The sequence below is a fragment of the Aythya fuligula genome, chromosome 2, assembly GCF_009819795.1.
Source record: "Aythya fuligula isolate bAytFul2 chromosome 2, bAytFul2.pri, whole genome shotgun sequence".
In the NCBI taxonomy this organism is placed as follows: domain Eukaryota; kingdom Metazoa; phylum Chordata; class Aves; order Anseriformes; family Anatidae; genus Aythya; species Aythya fuligula.
In genome coordinates this window covers 34,081,077-34,096,034 of record NC_045560.1, presented here as the reverse complement: position 1 = coordinate 34,096,034, position 14,958 = coordinate 34,081,077, and the positions used below count along the sequence as shown (strand labels likewise).

General features: G+C 41.9%; 1 protein-coding gene across 2 annotated transcripts in view; it reads left to right on the top strand.

Annotated features, from left to right (window-relative positions):
* The window catches only part of IGF2BP3 (insulin like growth factor 2 mRNA binding protein 3), a 110,136-nt gene that overhangs the window by 57,678 nt on the left and 37,500 nt on the right, over positions 1-14,958 (top strand). For both annotated transcript variants that reach the window (XM_032182258.1, XM_032182259.1), the window contains 2 exons: positions 8,043-8,094; positions 8,185-8,248. In XM_032182258.1, the coding sequence (XP_032038149.1) occupies positions 8,043-8,094; positions 8,185-8,248 (116 nt within the window). The remainder of the gene's footprint in view (positions 1-8,042; positions 8,095-8,184; positions 8,249-14,958) is intronic.

Genomic DNA, 14,958 nt, shown 5'->3' with positions numbered 1-14,958 from the left:
TAACTCATGTGAAATGCTTCAGTCTTTTTATAGTTTTTTTCCCAAGTTATAAAGAGATCTAAGGTATTTATAAAGTGGCTGTTAAGGGCTTATCTTTTTTTCTGAAAACTTGTCACCCTGAGTCTTGTACACAATGGAGGGAATGCCTTGGATGTGATCTCCATCTGAGTTCTAACGTACTTTATTTTTATCTGCACTAATCTGAGAACTAAATCCATTTTGTGGGATTTTTCTCTGATTCCATCTATCATTTTTTTAGATAGCTATAAGCAGATTCCAGAGCAAATACTTACTGTTAGAATATGGGGCAAACTTCCCAGGAAGGTTGTCCCTAGTATTGAACACTGACCTGGCTCTGTTACTGCAAAGCACCAGCACAGCTGTACCAGGAGAAATATTTTTCACACGTGTGACCTCTGTGAAATTATTCCTGTGTTGTTGGGAGACTTCTTGGGACTTGTAATTGTTGATTGGTTTCAAAAGATGATTCAGAAATTGATTTTTATTTTTTTCAACAGCTTTCTGTTACAGTTGCAGGTTTCCAACTTCACAGAAGGCAATTCTTTTTAAACGAATCAACTATTATGTTGAAACTAAAAATATCAGACTAGCACCAGCCCTGTAGAGTGATAATGAAATGGCATCAAGACTTTTTAATAGCTCCAGGAAAATAGCTTTTAAAAGTGCCTTTTTCACGTGTGTGCACACAAGAAAAGAGTAAAGTGTACAGGAGGTGTAGTTCTCCCTGATGCATCTTCCCGTTAAAAAGACCACGCTTTCCAGTATAATACAGAGCCAACAAAACTGGGAAGAATGAAAGGTTGAAGGGGGGAAAGGGAAGATGCCCCAATTCTTTTATGCAGAGTGGGACATGGAAACCTGCCCTGCTGTAGCAGGCACTCCGATAGCCCTGCTGGGTGCCTGTGGGGCAAGGTTTCGAGCCTATCAGGGAAGCACTGGCTGTATTAAACAAAGTGCTGTGAATAAAGCAGAAAACTCATGCTTTATTCCAGTCTGTTTTCGAAACATGCTTTTAAAATTTGCTGGCTCCCATGCTTTTGTGCAGTCTATCATTTAATCACAGTTGGGCAACAGATATTCACTGGCTAGTAATGCTTTCATAGTGGGTTGTAATTTTTTTCCCCACCCCCTTATTCTTTGTCAAGCTACAAGTGAGCCTGTAGAAGCAGTGCTGAGCATTGCCACTGAAGCCATCTGCCTCGGTGCAGGAGATCTGTGGGATCTGTGCCCCGAGGAGCCTTCCTTGAGTGGTCGGGATGGGTGGGGAATGCTGGGTGTCCGTGGTAGTGCTCACCTGGTTTATAAACTCTGATGTTATCTGCCGCTGCTCCCGCAGTTTTAAGGCGAGGGGAGATTAATATTGTGGCAGATATTGTGCAGCGCTTAATTGCATTCAGATAATATTGCTTAAATGGTTATTTCTCTGTTTTCAAACTTGTTTTCATTTAATTTAGATGAAGGGTGAATAGAAGCTGCCAATTTGGCCATCTCTACATGATTCGTTATTTCATAATACCTGTATCATATTCCCTCTCGTTCCTTTCCAAACTGAATTATCCTGCTCTCTTTAATCTCTTTATGAAGGAGGCCACCCATGCATCTAATAAGTTTTTTGCCTTTCTCTAAGCATTTCTCATGCACTTTTTTTAACCTTGGAGACCATTTAATACCATTCGTCAGCATTGATACCGTGATCCTCTTTTTTATTTTTATTTTTTTGGCATCCCATACCTCCTTACTGTAATGCACACTAATCTTCCCTCCCCATCGCACGTACTAGAAGCTCTTTCCAGCTCAGGGTGTAATGTGGGAACACAAAAGCACACAGAACCCTTAGCCTGCCAAATTCAGTACCTGGCCTAATTTCCATCTCCAGTGTGGTGTCCCTAAGATTTCTTTCACTATTTCTTCTGCTTTCAGGGCTTTCTTAGAAGAATTCTCTGACAGTATTCAATTATATGAATTCATATATTTTAAAAAAAAAGGGAAGGCGTTTCTGATGCTGATCTTCATCTGTAATGGTTTTACCCTGGTGCTTACGTTTGTTGGATTCCTCGTAAATTTTTCTTTGGAAGCTAACCTTCCATCTGTAAATCATGCTAACCATATTTTATGCGATTTTTTAACTTAACAGATTTAAGGCAGGTCCTTCAAATGTTGTTCCTGAATACTAGCTTTTTTAAAGCACGTTGTTCTGATCTTTTGATTTTTATGTATGCATGTGTATAAATTTAAATGGTTAAGCAGCATTATCTGGAATTAGTTATAAACACATGTGGTACGTGGAGTTGGTTACAATCATTGCAGACATGATTGCCTGTGATGCTCTACCTGAGATCTATTTGGAGTTGTGTGTATACATATATATATAGTTTAATTTGAAACACTGAAGTTGAAATAGCCCACATCACCTCTTAACAAAATTTTTCATGTTTTAGATGAAACACTTCAGATGTTCAGTAATGAGTGAGATAAATAGGGACCTAGTGCTTGCTCTTGGTGCTGTAGGGAGGGATGTTGGCTTGGGGTAGGAGGATGGCTCTTCTGTCATGCAGTTATAATAAAGTTAAAGTGTGTGGTAACCTGAGGATTTTCAGGAAGACAAACCCCTTTGATTAGGGGAGTTGAATGCTGCCGCAGAAAACTGAATTCCACATCTAGCCTCAGCTACCTGGCGCTGGGCAAACAGTGTAAGCAGGAGCTGCTTGTGGTGTGGGCTGTGCTCGGTTTGTCTCACGTGAAGAGCCTCTGGCCTCTCGTGCAGAAGTGTAGCGTTCCCCTTGCTGCTGAAGTGGCTTTGAAGCTGCACTTTGGATGCCCAGAAGTGCTGAGCACTGTGGAAAATCAAGCCCTCGGTGTCCAAATTGGTCACTCAATTAGTAGTTCCTTCTGACAATTTTGGTTTTGTTCTCTGTGGTTCAGTTTTACATTCTTAAAACCCTGGTAATGCCACCTAAACACAGTTGTATTATAGGGTAAACTTATTAATAGTTTTGAACATTTGGATACAACTGTAAGTTCCCAGGAGAAGAATTCACTCCAGGGTTTGTATGGGATGTGGTAAATACGCCAGAGTTATTGTTTTCAGGCGCTGCCTTTCTGGTGTGTGCAAACAATGACTTCAGCAGCTTCCAGACTTATTTTTCTGATTCTTCCAGACTATGGTCATGGTTTCATGAGACAGTAAACTGGGTATTGGAGGGCCTACGAGATGAAAAACACCATCACCACATGTTGCAATGTGCCGAGCCATTGCAAGCTGGCTTTGCCTATTCAAATGCCTTCACGACATTTTGAAGCAACTTTATCCCGGCAGACCACATGTTGGTTTGGATACTCCATGTCCACACTGCTCTGGTCTCACCTTAGATTTGGTAAAAACGGGCAAAGCTGCTGTGTTTGTGCTGTGACTTGTGGCAGTGCCCAGGCCAGCCTAGCACCAGCTCTGGGGCCTGTGGTGGCTTCCACACAGGTGGCGCCGCTTTGTTTGGTTGCACCTCGCAGAGATGACGGCTTCCTCAGGGAATCATTACGTGCTTCTTCATGTTTAATTTTCCTTGTAAGCTATGCTGGACGGGCCCCCTAGTGGGGATACAAGTTTTACCAATCAAAAGATTACTGCAGCCGAAAGGAAGCCGCTCTGAAGACCTTCTGTTGCTGTAAGTCGTGGGGCTGGGCGAGTGCTGGTTCCTCTGCTGAGACGAGGTCTTGCTTCATGCACCTGTGTCGCAAGTGCATAAGGGCCTGGTGGGGATTACGTCAGGCTGTTGTGTTGCATTAGTGGAATTTAAATATTTTTTTTTTGTGGGCTTAAATATGCCAACAGAGCACGTAAGGTGTACAGATGGCATCAGTGGTTCAAACAGGCTTGATATCTGGAGTGCTACCAGCACCGCCTCCCCCCCATACTCACCTGGCTCTTTCCTTTTCTTTCACCTTGCCTCTCCTTTCTAAAAAGAGATGCCACTTGTGCCAGCAACTTCTTTCCAATGTTGTTGCCGGTCCCTCCCCCCCTTTTTTGTTAAATCACCTGGAACACTCACAGAGTGTTTGCAGCCAAAAGCTTCCACATGGCCTTTTACTGAATGACCCTAATCCTCCTGTCTCAGTTTCTGCTTCTGCTGCTTGTGATTTCAGTTGTGTTGGCTAATTTTAACTCCTGATCAATGTTCTAGGAGTTGTGGAAGTAAGGGTGGTGGTTCAAAGCACTTGCTTTATGAATGAAGAAAACAATTTTAGGTTGCGCAGTAACACTGAAGTTCCTGCATTTTGTGTGAGAAACAATAAGGGAAACTGTTCTTGTATACCCGATGCCTTGAGACTAATTTTTTTTTTTCTGGTGTAGGGCAGGAATCATACAGTCCCAGTAAGAAGAGATGCACAAAATAGTGCAGAAAATGACTGTTCTGGCTTTTTCAAAGGTTCCACTTCTAAACTCGGGAAATCTGCATGAAAACCGGAATATTTCAACGTGGGCTTTGAGCTCTCAGCACTGCTGAAGGGTAGTGTTTGCTTGTGAGGCAGCCCTTGTAGAGCAGTTGCGATTTGTGGGGCTTGGTGTAGGGTAACGCTGTTTATAATGAAGTCAGAACTGGCTTTTAGAGCCTGATGAATGAAAGTCCACAGCATAAGACTGCGGCTTTTTGTGAGAGAGACATCTGTGCTATAACAAGAGCAGGAGACCCAATTTAGACAACTGCTAGAACAAGAGCTCAAGAAAAGGAAAGACTTTTTTTTAGCTTAGATGAAAAGTTTATACAAATAAACTTTTCAGCTGCTCATCAGAATTGCTGCTGCACCACCAACTTGGCTTTGAATTTTGTTCTGATTGCCCAACAAGGCTGTACACGAAGAGTGTTACGGAAGAGCAGCTTAAACAAAACATGTTTGTTTTTCTGCAGAATTAGAGGCTTTGGGCTAGAGAGAAAAATTTGGGGAGAGGAAAAGACAGTATGAAGAGAAATATGAAAAAATGGAAGGATATGAATAGAAACTGGCTGTTGCAGTAAATACATGTGAGGCAAGAAACACATGCAAGAGTGGAGCTCAGTGTTTTGACAGTGAGTTACAATAGAGGATCTGGTTTTGAGTACACACAACTCTTCCCAACTGGATCAGCTGCTTCTATTAAAAGTATCCATCTCCCTACAAAGCTCACTGGAAAATAGATGCACGCACACATCTGCCCCAACCACTGCTGATATATATTTTTACTAGTATATTTTTAAATACAGTCTGGTTAAATGGCTGCCCCTGTGGTGTTGCTCACACTTCCAACCTTGCTGCATGAGCAAGGTGATGAAAACATAAGCGTATAATGAGTACTGTGCTGCAAAGAGCAGGTTTCCTTGACACAACAGGGATTGTGTTCTGTTTTTGTTCAAGTTCCAGTCTTTGGAGGAAACTTCTTGCAAATCTGTTTGGTTTGATTAAAGTCCTTTAAGAAAATAGGAACTCAATCATGTGGATTAATACCTGGATGGACACAGTCTCTGAGACAGCTCAGAGGGTTAAGGAGCAGTGTAAGTGGAAAACTTGTGATGAAGAGGAGTGGGATGCTGAATCCCACTATTCAGCATAGTGGGTCCTGGGCTATTCCTCAGTTTTAGTGGCAAAAGAGCCTTTGCTTCATAGGCTTCTTGGAGGAGATGCAAGTCTAGCATGCTGAGAGGTGTATGATAGCTGACAGACATGTTCGAAGCAGTAGTTCTGAGAGCATCATGTCTTGGGAAGGTTACTTAGTTTCAGCTTTAAAGTGTTCCCTTTGTTAGTGAAGCAGGTGGCTTTACCTTTTAATGAAAAAATCACACTTCATTCTTAGCTCAGAACACAAATTTAATATGGAAATAGCTTATAAAATGCTGTTTAATTTTTATTCCACTATTGTCTTCTCTATTGTTGAAAATTACGTGATTTTTGAAGTGATACAGCTTTGGGCCAGGGTGGGCTGCAGAGTTCAAGTGTAATCAAAATTTGTCATAAATAACTAAAGACATTAGCTCATACTTGTAGTACAGTGCTGTGTAATGCAGCGCTGGTGTTGACATGCTGTGGGGACAAAAATCGCTTTTTTGCGACTAATGAGCTCTTCAGTATCCTGTTTGGAATAAACATCTCAAACTGGGTCTTTAAGCCAGGGACTTGCTTTGCTTTTCCTTGTTTTAAAACCCTCAAACCACCTGAGGTCCTGTTCATCTGCTGACTTCAGCTGAGGCAAAATTATCCTTTGGGGCGTCCGCAGCAGAAGACTTTTTGCTGGTCACACGTGTGGTGACTCTTCTGGCTTGTGCTGATGCACAACCTCCGAGCTGCAAGACCTCAGTGCTCCCGCATGTCTCTGAATGCTTAAATGGTCTTGAAAGGATTTTCCCCAGACTCTTCATTTGCTCTAATCCCCTGGAACATCTCTGTTTCGGTTAATATTTAGGGAATTTCAGAGTCAACTTTTTTCTTAAGCAGCTTCCAATTGTAGTATCTGAGGAGTGGCAGAAAGACTATTTTAGGGGATCGCAAGGAGTAGGCTAATGCCTAGTTGTAGGAGGAGAGGACAATTAGCAACTTGTCTGTGAAACCTGTTGCCAAGAAAACTTACTGAACCCTGCGCAATAAGGATGGGGAAATTCTGCACTTAGAGGTAGTAAATGCGTTGCTCAGACTTGGCAAGTAGCGCGCTGCCTTTTAAATACCTAGTGTGGAATATTACCTTTGAAATGTCTGCATGCAATTTCAGGTTTAATAGGAGGTGAAGATTAAGATTTGAAATTATACTGATGTAAGCTGTCATTAAGTTTGGGCATACACATTCATTTTATTTTAAAAGCGCCTTTTATATTGTAGTAAAAGTATACAGTAGGTTAATAAACTATCATTTTGAATAGTTAATTTCCCAGGGATGTGGGCTCCAAGCCTTTATGTTTTTAGGGGCTGTTCTTTTGTGTGCGCTTGGATGCTGGTTGCAGCAAGAGGAACCTGGCTGCAGTGGCAAGCTGCACAGATGTGTGGCGTGCCTCTCACTTCTGTCGGTGCTTCCTTCTTTCCTTCCTTTCCCAAAAGGGATTTCTCCCTTTTTGTTATGACAGTTAGCCTGAAGAGAATAACTGAGATGAGCAATGGCACTTCTACCGTGGAATAAATTGCAAGTTGACTTTTTCACTTCTTGATGTAAATCAGAAACTTTTTCAGCAACCTTTTGATGATGGACACAAAACATGAGGATGCAACAGAGCACAACAATATACCTGTGTTCTCTGCTAGCTACTGGTGTAGCCAACTGTTTTCTGCAACATGATTTCTTAGTGGGAAGAAAGTGAAGTGTGAACCACCTGGATTTTGGAGGCGTTACAACAGCGGGTATTTTGATGTTTTCATTGGAATACTCTGACACCCTGATTTTCCTCAAGATTTAAGTATTTCTTGCCCCTTCATTTTTGATTTGACCAGAACAAAATTATGCCAGATGAAACTGCTTTATTCAGACTTTACCTGTTCTTCCTTGTCTTTCTACCAATGGACAAACGAGCTGTGATTTTTGAATTGTGAGGATGCTCTTGCTAGTGATTCCTCTGGGACAGAGAATAATACTTATCTGGGGAAAACAAAAGCAGAATTGTGAACATGCTTGGGATTCTGTTCCGGAAAGATTTTATTCACAGATATTTTATTCTAGATTTGCTCCTTTTTAATTCTTCTTGCCTCTGTTTTACTCCACACTGTGAACACATGTTTTGGAGGCTTATCTTCGAAGGTTAGGACTCATGGTGCAGTGTGACTTCTTGGAGATGTGGTCTGCGTTTTCACATTCATGAAGTTTCAAGCTTGGATTTACTAACTTGGGAAAGAATACAAGCTCTGCATGCTTGCTTGTCCCATGATTAAAAAATAAGAAGTTATAACTTGTCACAGCAGTTGTCTTGAATATTAAATGTTCTGATAAAATTATTATAAATTTTGGTGTAATTACAGACTTCTTTAAATGTATTTTAAAATTGAAATGTGTCTTTCTTTTTTTCCCCTCGTGATAGGTGCTGGACAGTTTGTTAGCTCAGTATGGAACAGTGGAGAACTGTGAGCAAGGTATACTCTCCAATCTGATTGCTTCTAAATTTGTTGTAGGAAGTGAGTGCACGCTGAATTTACCCTTTTCCATTGCCTCTTTCTCTCCAGTGAACACTGACACGGAGACTGCAGTCGTAAATGTAACATACGGCAATAAGGACCAGGCTAGACAGTAAGTGTCTCGTTTATTTGTTACCGTAGGCTAACTTGCATGTTGGAGTTCACATTGTTTTAAATTTTATATGCATCTTTGCTTCCTATTAATCTACCAACAAAATGATAACATGAGCAATAATATTTTAAGAAAGCCTTTCTGCCTTGCCCCTGCCAAGTCTTGTGTGATTTATCTTAGTATGCTGTTTTGTCGTCAACTATTCCTACACTTTGATTGTATGAGAAAATTGAAAATTTAGGTAAACTTAGTTGACTGGGGAGGGCAGAAGATTAGTGATTTGCCAATGGCAGAGGATGGGAATTGTTTAATGATTTTTTAAATCTATTTTTAAAAAGCTTTGTTCTTTTATAGTGGTGGTTGTTCTGTGTTTGTCTCCTGTGTAACAGAGGTTGTATTCTCTTGTTGGTTTCTGTTCTGTTGAGGTTTTACCTCAAGAATTTTTTTTTTTTTTAAAAACTAGAAAATTTAACACTTTTTCCAAGCAGGTCATTATTGGAATAACTGAAATATTTATTTGGGCTTTTTAACTTTAGGTAGTCAACTTTGCTTGCTTATATATCTTCAGTAGTTGAGGAATTTTCATCTAGATATTGAAACTTAAAAATATAACGTTTTGATTTCGTAGTCAGCAGTTGTGTATCGTTTCCCTTTTAAACATTGTCATTATTTGTTATGCTATAGGTTCAATCTTGCTTTTCCACTGCAGGTAGAAACACAGAAGTCTTTCTTCTTAATTCGTAATCTGGGGACATAAACATATTTTCCTCCTCCTTTATAACCACAGCAGGTTTAAACAAAACCCAACCCAGGGAGTAGCCTGCAATGAATTTCTTTTTTTAACTTTGAAATTTCTGCCACCTTGTGGCTAACTAAAACCAGCAGTTAAGATGCGGGCTATGCTTATGGTTTGCATTAATATACAATTACAAATGAAATAAATTTGTACACATAATTAAGTAATTAGGACTTCTGTGCAACTTGAATGCAACACATGTTTCATCTTTCCAAGTGTTAGGTTACTTGTTAGTGTACTCTAAGCAAATGTGATGGGAAACTTGTGTCAACAGTGTGCCTATTATACATAGTGGAGCTGAAGCAAACAGTATTTTTCTTCAATTCACTATTAAACTTATCTTCTCAAAACCTGAATCATTCAACGTGTTCTTCAGGCTCTTTTTTAATTCTGTTGCACAATAATTAAGAAAGATGTTGAATTTCTCGTTCTGAAGAAGCCTATGGTGCAATGTTAGAAATCCTGCATGTGCTAATTCCCTCTTTGAAAATGTAAGAAGGAAGTACCTAAAATACCATGGAAAGAAGCATGATGCATATTTTTGATCTGTCATCTGTGGTGTGGGTTCTTGGATTTGTGCATTCCATGCTGAAACTGAAGACAACAAAGTACAATTTCTTCCCCCTCAGCCTGTACTTGTTAAATTTTGAGGTTAATACCGAGAAAATGCTGAGATAAGCCAAGCCTGTGAGGAAAAAAACTGAGATAAATTTGTTTTTGCATGAGAAATCACATGAACGTAACTGAAGGTATCTTGAGTTCAAAGCAGGTGAACTAGCATCCAGCGCAAGTGTTGGTAAGAGGACCTGAAGCGGCTGAATGATGACACAGTGTCAGCTGCCTTGGGCAGGTAGGGCAAGTAGAGGAGCCTTGATTTGCTTGGTGAATGCTTTGAGAGGGACTTGAGTTTGCCTAAGGACACAAGCCTGTTTTCCATAAAGTAAATGTTAAATGAGGATGGTTGGCTTTAGGGTGAAGGCCTGCAACCACTTAGCAACCCCCAGGAGAAGTGGGTATTTTTTTAAGGCTATTTTTTAAGGAAAAACAGTAAGGAATTGTAATGTAGAATCACAACAGGGTGCATGCGTGTGTGGCTGATCTGTAGTAGCTGTGGTGATGTTTCAGTTGGATGTTTTGCTAGATGTGACTTAGCTTTCCTTCTTGGAACTGGTTATGGTGGGCAGCAATGGCTTTGGAAGGGGGGCGGTGCACGAGTGCTAACATCTGATAAAAGTCAGTGTTGGTCAGCCTGTGCAGTAGTGGGAGCAACAAGAACTGACTTTGTGGAAGCTGTTTATAGGCTGCTTGGGATTCAGCAGCTGATAATGAGCTCTGCCTTGTGAGACTTAACTGCTGATGGCAAATAATGCCATCACCCATTTGTTGCAAGGACTGAGACCGTCCGTTCCCTGTGGTGCTGCATGCAGTGGGCTCCCAGTCCCGAGCATCTCACCAACTTTTTGCAACGCACTCCCTAACTTCACAGTTAAGTGTTGGCTGACAAACCATGCAGAGCTGGCTGCTTCCCCTCTGGACAGGCTGTACGGCATAGCCCTGCCTGCTGGAGTGTGTGCATGTGGCACTCTGCCGTGGTGGTGCTGGAACAGCCTGGAGATGCTCCTGATAAGCAGTTTTATACAAGTGTGGTATGCTTGGCTTGAAGGGTGGTACTGCGTATAAAGCTCTTGGTTCCACCCAGCTGGGAAACTGAGCGGTCCTCTGTCTTGCAAGCCTAATTGCTGTGGCAGAGGTCTTCCCCCCCCACCTCTTTTCTAGGCTGGTACTATAATTGCAGCATATACAGTATAGCACTGCATCCAAAATCAACTTTGAGACTAAAATTAGTGAAGAACATTGCAGTTCTTTTAAGCAGTAAGTCTGGGACAGAACACACAGCACCCAAAATCTGTGATGTGAGGTGCCCAGTTGCTGGTTTCTAGTTGGAATAGCGGTCTGTGGCTTTGACCTGTCGCCATGCTGTCTCTTTCCTAGCTGAGCAGGTGTGATGCTGGCTGGGCAAGGAAAGCAGGATGCTGCTCCTCATCCTCAAGTGGGCAGACCAGGTGTCTGCAGGAGGCCCAGGAGGTTTGCAAGCACCAAGTCATGCACAGGCCAGGGAGAGCCACTTGTACTCCTTGGGTAGCAAGAAGAAGACTGGGACTGCCTGGGCAGCTCTGTGACCCCAAACCTGCCCTCCTGCAAGCAGCTGCAGGGAGGAAGCCTCATCTTCACCAGAAGTTAAGGAGGGTCTTAAAAAGCACATGCACACTGCTCTTGCACATGCGGTTACTGACGATTGCAGTGGATTCTGGAATGTGTGGGGGAGAGGAGTGGCAGAGCCCGGTGTGTGCAGTTGAGGCTGAACACACAACCAGTGCCATGTAGGTCTTGGGGCCTGCTCACCAAAGGGGACTCCCTCCTTTCCCCTTGTCGATCCAGGACAGGCTGGCCATGTCCTTGTGGCTGTTAGCTTCATAGTCATGCTGTCTCCTCTTTCCCTCCCCAAAACATAGCGTGTAGGCATCTAGTACATGCTACGAGATTCAGCTCTACCCAGGGTTTTGGAAGGATTTTTGTGCAAAGTTGGCTTCATGCCTGTGGAGGTGGTGCCTATTGTTTGAGGATGGGGCTGGATGTCCATTTTTTTCATCTTTTTTTCTAGCTCAGGAGTGAGATATGCCTGTTGGTTGTGTCTCGTAAGTGATGGTGTGTTTTAGCTACTGGCTGCAACATGAGGAGCTTGGGATCTGTTTTCGCAGATGCAGGTAGATATATTACTATAAGATGCTAGTGATCACCTTTTAATTAGAATCTATACAAAAACAGACTTTTTTTTACCCTTTCAACGAGGCACAAAGCTGTGTGCACACCACACGTATCCTTGACAAATGAATGAGAGTTCACATAACTAATACTTTTATATTCCATCATGGGTCAGGACTAATGTTGCCATAGGAACGATAAGACTGAAAATTTGGTGTGGTGTATGATTATAAGCTTAGATTTGTCTTTTGCTTTGTTTTTATTTTCACAAATACTAATGAAAACTATATTTTTACTTAATGTGGAAAAAAAAATCTTTATGCTGAGGAAAAATTACCATGTAAATCTGTCTTCTCGGTATGCAAATGTATCTGTTTAGGGAGGAAAAATGAAAGATGGTGTATGTACAAGCTGCATGTGGGAGTGAAATATGTTCTCCATCTAGTGCTTAGTGTGATCACGCTATCAATGGATGAATGATTTCCTGCACAAGACTTGGTGCTTCTACTGTATTCATTTATTTAGGATATTTAACCTCTGCTAGCATCATAAGGGAGAAGAAGGCTGAGCAAATATCTCCGCATAGGAAGTTTGCAAGAGGACAGCTGTGAGGTGTAATTTTGATGGGGGAATAAACTCAGGTGACTAATTTACAAAATATTTATTTAAAGATATAAATTTTGCAGAGATCTTCCTCTGAATAGATCTTACCTGAACATAAGGCAGGCTGCTGTACAGTTTCACAGAGCACAGGCAGTGGTTGCAGCAGTCTTTGTCTTATTTTACAGAATATTTTCTGAACTACAGTGAGATTCTTGTCTACCAGCTCTTGCTGGCATATGAAATATAAACGTTTTCAGTTTTCCTATAAATATTTAAAAAAAAATTGGGTAATAGGAGGGGTTACCTCTTAATGAGGAAGCTTATGGAAATTTTCTCCATCTCTGCCATCGTGGAGTCACCTGAAGGCTTTTAGGACCCATGTAAAAGACTGGGCACTGATAATGGCAGAGGTAACCTGTGAGACCTTTATGACTGTGGTCATGGAGATGCCCAGCTCTGTTTGGGAAGGCAGAGGTCTCAGAAAAGCAGTGGCTGTGTTGGTGTGGCTTGGATTTGAGTCTCCAAGGTGGTCAGCCTGTCTGAGGATGTGCTTGATGAAAGGAGCTGAATTTAGCATGGTTTTTGGTAGACTGCAAAAATAGTGGTAGGCAGTGTGGTGGGGATCTCCTGTAGCCTTCACTCAAGCAGGTGCCATTGGGGGTGTGAAGAAACCATCCCTTGCTTTCCTCTGAGGCTCCCTCTCCCACAGGGAGTGGGGATTGCTCTCCTGATGGCAAGTTCTAATGTTTTATTTTATTTTTTTTTTTTTCCCATGATGCTGGCACCAGAGTAAGCTTAGGGACCCTGTGGCTTAAATCCATTGAAATTTTTTTTTTCAGGATTTTTTTTCTATTTTTCTTTCTCTCTCCTGAAGCAGTACTTTGCCTCAGAAACTTGGTCGTTCTGGTGCTGAAGGCCTCCTGAAGAGAGTGTAATCTTGCCTGATCATAGCCTCATTTTATGCCACAGAAAACTTCAGCATGGTTAAATAAAGGTGCTATGACAGCATATTAAGGACCTAGTGAAAACTGTCAAATGTTGGAAAACTGAAGGCCAGGCTCAAAGCACCAAGTGACCTCTCAGCAGCTGTGGGCATTGTCTTCTGCCTGCATTACTGACAATCAGTCATCGCTGCACTCGCTTCTGTGGGCATGAACCAGAGCTGAGAACGAGACACCTGCCTGGGAAGCCTCAGTTCCATGCACGGCTGGGAGAGCAGTGTTTTCTGACTCTTCTGGCTTCTTGTCACTTGATCGACTCGGATTACAAAACAAGTCAGCCTGTAAAATAGGGAGAACTGTGACTCAGAGGATGAATTCATTAGTTTAAGGTTTTCTCTATAAATATCTGGGCTAGTTAAACATGTGATATCATAGTATCTCTAGATGCTAACCTCTAATATTAAAGCTAGTGAAGTGAACTTTAAAGCCTGCTTGCTTTCAAATACTTAAAACCAACTTGTTCAATATTTGAATTATTTTTCCCTGTCATCACATGGTTTTGGTAGCCTGGAGTTGCTCGCTGCTAACACGATTGATTTCCTGAAATGGAAAATGACCTTTTTTGAGTTTGCTTTGAATTTAAGGCACTTGTAGTCATACAGAATCATTCAACAATTTAGAAATTGTTTCTAAGTAGAAAAACTGCAACCTTCTTTCCAGGAAAACTTTCCAGGAAAAGCGTGGTATGTCAGTTGTTGCTTTACGATATCTGTTGTGCAACCTACGTATGTGGCTTGGTTGCAAACAAGAAGCCTAGTCTTCTCCTCTCCTGCCACTTCTGAGGAAGAATGAGACATCTCTTGCACTGCTTTAATGTAAGAGTTTGTGTTAGTGCTGGATTCTGGTCTGAGATGTTTTAAAGCCAGGTAAGCTTGAAGCGTTTTGGGAAAGAAGCAGTGTCTGGACTTGTCAAATGAATGCGTGGAAGGGAAGGAGCTGGGATGCATGTCAATCTGGAGCCTACCACCAACGTGTTGGCAAAAAGGCTGGTGCTCATCTCTCCAGCATCTTGGGGTTTGTTTCCAAAAACAAACGGGGCTTGTGCAACTGTGCTGCCTGATGGTGCCATGCTCCTCTCCAGTAGCTCTTCAGCTTCCTGGCTGATTTCAAAAAGACTAATTCCAGTAACACTCAACTGAGAAAGAGGTTTGAAGACGTTTGCAACCAAAAACATTATTTTCAGGTTACGTGAAAGGGAAAACCTTCAGACTACTTCCCCAGAAAATGCCTTTTGGGTACTTCAACTCCGTGCAGCTCGAACCTGAGAGGCAAATCCATGGTATGACAAGATCCACGAGCTGTGCTGCTCAGTCCCTTACTGTTCTTGTAAGCACAGCATTTTGCATAGCAAAATGCTCTCCAAAGTCCATGCAGTAAACATTGAGAAATGTCAGCTTTGAAATAGCCTCAGCAAATTTCAGTGCAGCTCTACGTGTATTTTGCCACGTGCTGTAGAAGATTCTCCCATCGTGGGAACAATTACCCTTCCCTCCTGTCCCAGAAGGACCTGTCTCATTTGGTGAACACGAGTATTTAATGAGCAACGA